We start from the raw sequence: 3995 nt of genomic DNA, 5'->3' as shown, positions 1-3995 counted from the left end.
GGTGACAGCACTAATGCTGAGACATTTGCTAGAAGGTAAAGACTTTAACTTATAATAAATGAATGTGAATATTATGTTGTACAATTCAGATATTTCAGTTCTACTGAGGGACAAGTTTTCATTGAACAAAATGTAATACAACAAAAGGAATGAAAACTGTCTGATATTTTTTCTGTGTGTTAGATAAATTAGAGTGATGTTTCTAAGATCTCACAAGATTTTTTCGTAAAATTCGACTGTGTCAGCAATCACTATCCATGGCAGATGCTAAAGCGTATTTTTTTTTTAAAACAGGATAAAATCATGAGTCACATATGAATATAAACACAGGTCAAAGATTTTATTTAACTCAATAATTAATGGGGGAATTTGCAAGATATTCCAACTGGTTCAGAAGAGAAGTCAAAGTACCACAGTAAAATCAAAGTACCACACATATAAGGGCAGATAAAGAAAGCTGAAATAAATTTACAAATAGATGTAAAATAGGTCTACCTACAGAACAGTAATCAATTACATTACATCAGAATATAACTAATTTGTATTTTTATGAGAAAGAATAATTTGCATATTAACTGCTTCCTATGACTTCCAGAATTGTAAAGTAGCTCAAAGATAATAAAATACAACTAGACAGGACACTTAGGATTTTTCACTGTTGTTATTTTCTTATTACAAAGTTTTTCACAATTTTTCCTGACTCTGGCATAAGAATGAAGATTGGATGAGCAGAGGAAATGCTATTTGTTAAAGTCCTCCTTGTTCCTTAGTGTTGTCTGATATGATCTTGAATCTTTTGGCAGATGCACATGTGAGTGGGAGAAAGATAAGTGAAGGAAATAAAACAGTAAACCCTTTTGTCCAAGTCTAAAACTGCTTACTTTATTTTTTACAGCAACTGGTAAAATGTCCAAAGAAATGAACAACTTCACCTTTGGGAGAATATTCTTCCTCATGGGGTTCTCCGACATTCGGGAGACCCAGATCCTATATTCTGTGCTCTTTTTACTAATTTACCTGGTGGCACTGCTGGGGAATCTTCTCATCATCATCCTCATCATCAAGGATCATCGGCTCCACACGCCCATGTACTTTTTCCTAAAGAACTTATCTTTCCTGGATCTGTGTCTCATTTCCATCACTGTTCCTAAGTCCATCACAAACTCCCTGATGAACTGCAACACCATTTCATTCCTTGGATGTGTGTGTCAGGTTTTTTTCTTTTTTCTCTTAGCCACTACAGAAATAGCTCTTCTCACAGTCATGTGCTATGACCGCTATGTTGCCATCTGCCACCCACTCAAATATGAGGTCATAATGAGTCATGAAGCCTGTGTGCAGATGGCTGTCTCTTCATGGGTCAGTGGAGGTCTCAATGCAATCCTGCACACAGCTTACACCTTCTCTGTGCCCATGTGTGGGTTTCCTGAGGTTCATCATTTCTTTTGTGATATCCCACAACTGCTCTCCCTTGCCTGTTCTTACAACACTGGTGAATTGGTAATCATTGGGCTCAGCCTCGTGTTGGACTTTGGCTGCTTTGTGTTTATTGACATTTCTTACATTCACATATTCTCCACTGTGCTCAGGATGCCCTCCAAAGAAGGCAGGTGCAAAGCTTTCTCCACATGCCTGCCTCATCTCATTGTTGTGACTTTATTTTTCTCTTCAGGGTTTTTTGCCTATTTACGCCCTCTGCCTAAATCTCCATCACCCTTGGATTTGCTGGTTTCAGTGTTCTACACTGTGATGCCACCCATCATGAATCCCTTCATCTATAGCCTAAGAAATAAGGATATGAAGATGGCATTCTGGGAACTACAAATTAGTAGATAGCATCTTTCAAATTAGAAGAGTTATTCTCACATACAACATCAGCTTTTCATAATCATCTAAACCATATGGTTACATAGTCTGGCAATAATATTGGACATCTAGAGTAAGAGTTCTCATGAAAAATCTGGTGGCACTCATTGGAGTGCTACTGAGAAGTGCCCTTATGCCCAGATCGAGTGTGTGGTAAGGCCAGTAGTGTTCCACTTGTAGACACTGGGAAGAAGTATACCTTGTATGTATCACCCTAGTGGGAGCTCCTTTGTTTCTGACAACTGGACAGGATGCTGGGACATTGGAGATAAACGTGGACACTCCCAGGAAAACCAAATGTATAGTCATTCTTAACAAAGGTGATATCTGAAATGCTATGTGAGATGACATGTAGAATCAATTCTCAAATTAAAGGGACTAGGTAGAGGTGATAGTTGCACAACCTTGTGAATGTACTAAATGCCTCTGAATTGTACAAGCTATAATGGTTGATTTCATGTTATGTGAATGTCACAACACCAATAAGACAAAACTAAAACCAAACAAGTCTCTTTTCCTCTTTTCTTCCCCAAATCTACTAACATTTCCTAGCATAGTGTGGATCCTTGTCATCTGGAAAGAGATATATTAAAACTCAACTTTACTATATATCAATACATATATTTTTAAATATTAAAACAAGTTCCTGGGTGCACTGAGTAAAAGTACTCACACTAAAGAGCTTAGAATAAATTTGGGTATAGGGAGGCAATATAATATTTTTTGGAAACGGAAATATCTAAGCTGTATTTGAGAGGATGAAGAGGAATAAACCTGAAAAAGAGAGAGAAAGACCAGAATGAAGGCTGAGAGGAAAGCAAAACTAAACAAAACCAGTGAAGGCTGGGAGAAGATGAGAACCTGATCTAGGAGGGAAACTACAGTGAACTGTGTCCTGAAACACATAAGGGAAAAGCTTGGGCAGAGGGGTAAAGGCTGGGCAAAATTTTGAGAGGCTGAAAACACACACAGGAAGATGAAGCTTTGCTCGACCTTTGGCATGAAGAGAAAGTAGCTACAGGGCCTTTCTATCACATGGCTAAGCTATTAGATATGTTTAGAGAGGCAAAAACAACAGCCAAGAAAATCGAGGTTACTCCCAATAACAATTTCAGATCTTATAACGTCTGGATATGCAACTCCCTGTGATTTTAAGTCTGCTTTGCCTTCCTACAGTAATGATTATTTTCCTGTTGTGGTGGACGTAGTCCAGATCACCTAGGCCTAAGAATGCTGCAGAGGAGCTCTAATTCTCTGCTTAGATGCTCTCCCAGCCCCATTGGCCTGTGATGGTGCTTATTTCGGCTGTGACTTCACATTCTCTAAGTCTTTGATATCTGCTGTCTTCCCTCACTAAGCTGTGCATCATGAGGTAGATTTCTTTCATTCATATACACACACACACACACACACACACAAACACACACGCACGCACACACATATATATAAAACTTTAAGTTCTGGGATAAAATATATATATATTGTTTTACTTTAACTTCTGGGATACATATGCTGAAAGTGCAGGTTTGTTACATAGGTATACATGTGTCACGGTGGTTTCCTGCACCTTTCTCCCTGTCATCTAGATTTTAAGCCCCGCATACATCAAGTATTTTGTCCTAATGCTCTCCCTCCCTTTGTCCCCACCCCCTACAGGCCCGGGTGTGTGATGTTCCCCTCCCGGTGTCCATGAGTTCTCATTGTTCAACTCCCACTTATGAGTGAGAACATGCGGTGTTTGGTTTTCTGTTCCTGTGTCAGTTTGCTGAGGATGACGGTTTCCAGCTTCAACTTACTGTTTTTTATGGATGCATAATATTCCATGGTGTACATGTGCCACATTTTCTTTATCCAGTCTATCACTGATGGCGATAGATTTCTGTCTTTAGAATACGGGCGGATCACGAGGTCAGGAGATTGAGACCATCCTGGCTAACACGGTGAAACCCCGTCTCTATTACAAAATACAAAAAATTAGCCGGGCGTGGTGGCGGCACCTGTGGTTCCAGCTGCTCGGGAGGCTGAGGCAGGAGAATGGCGGGAACCCGGGAGGCAGAGCTTGCAGTGAGCTGAGATCCGGCCACTGCACTCCAGCCTGGGTGACAGAGCGAGACTCCGTCTCAAAAAAA

At 40.0% G+C, this 3995-nt stretch overlaps 1 protein-coding gene across 1 annotated transcript; it reads left to right on the top strand.

The window, feature by feature from the left end:
• Window positions 1-906: 906 nt before the first annotated feature.
• LOC105542796 (olfactory receptor 14A16-like) lies at window positions 907-1836 on the top strand. The gene has a single exon (XM_011984472.1). The coding sequence runs from the start codon at window positions 907-909 to the stop codon at window positions 1834-1836; it is 930 nt and encodes a 309-aa protein (XP_011839862.1).
• The last annotated feature ends 2159 nt before the right edge of the window (window positions 1837-3995 follow it).

Source organism: Mandrillus leucophaeus, unplaced genomic scaffold, assembly GCF_000951045.1.
Source record: "Mandrillus leucophaeus isolate KB7577 unplaced genomic scaffold, Mleu.le_1.0 Scaffold2680, whole genome shotgun sequence".
In the NCBI taxonomy this organism is placed as follows: Eukaryota; Metazoa; Chordata; class Mammalia; order Primates; family Cercopithecidae; genus Mandrillus; species Mandrillus leucophaeus.
This window is presented reverse-complemented; position numbering and strand designations above follow the sequence as displayed.

Coding starts and splice junctions, on each gene's coding strand:
- LOC105542796 (XM_011984472.1), top strand. CDS start 907: ATGTCCAAAGAAATGAACAACTTCACCTTTGGGAGAATATTCTTCCTC.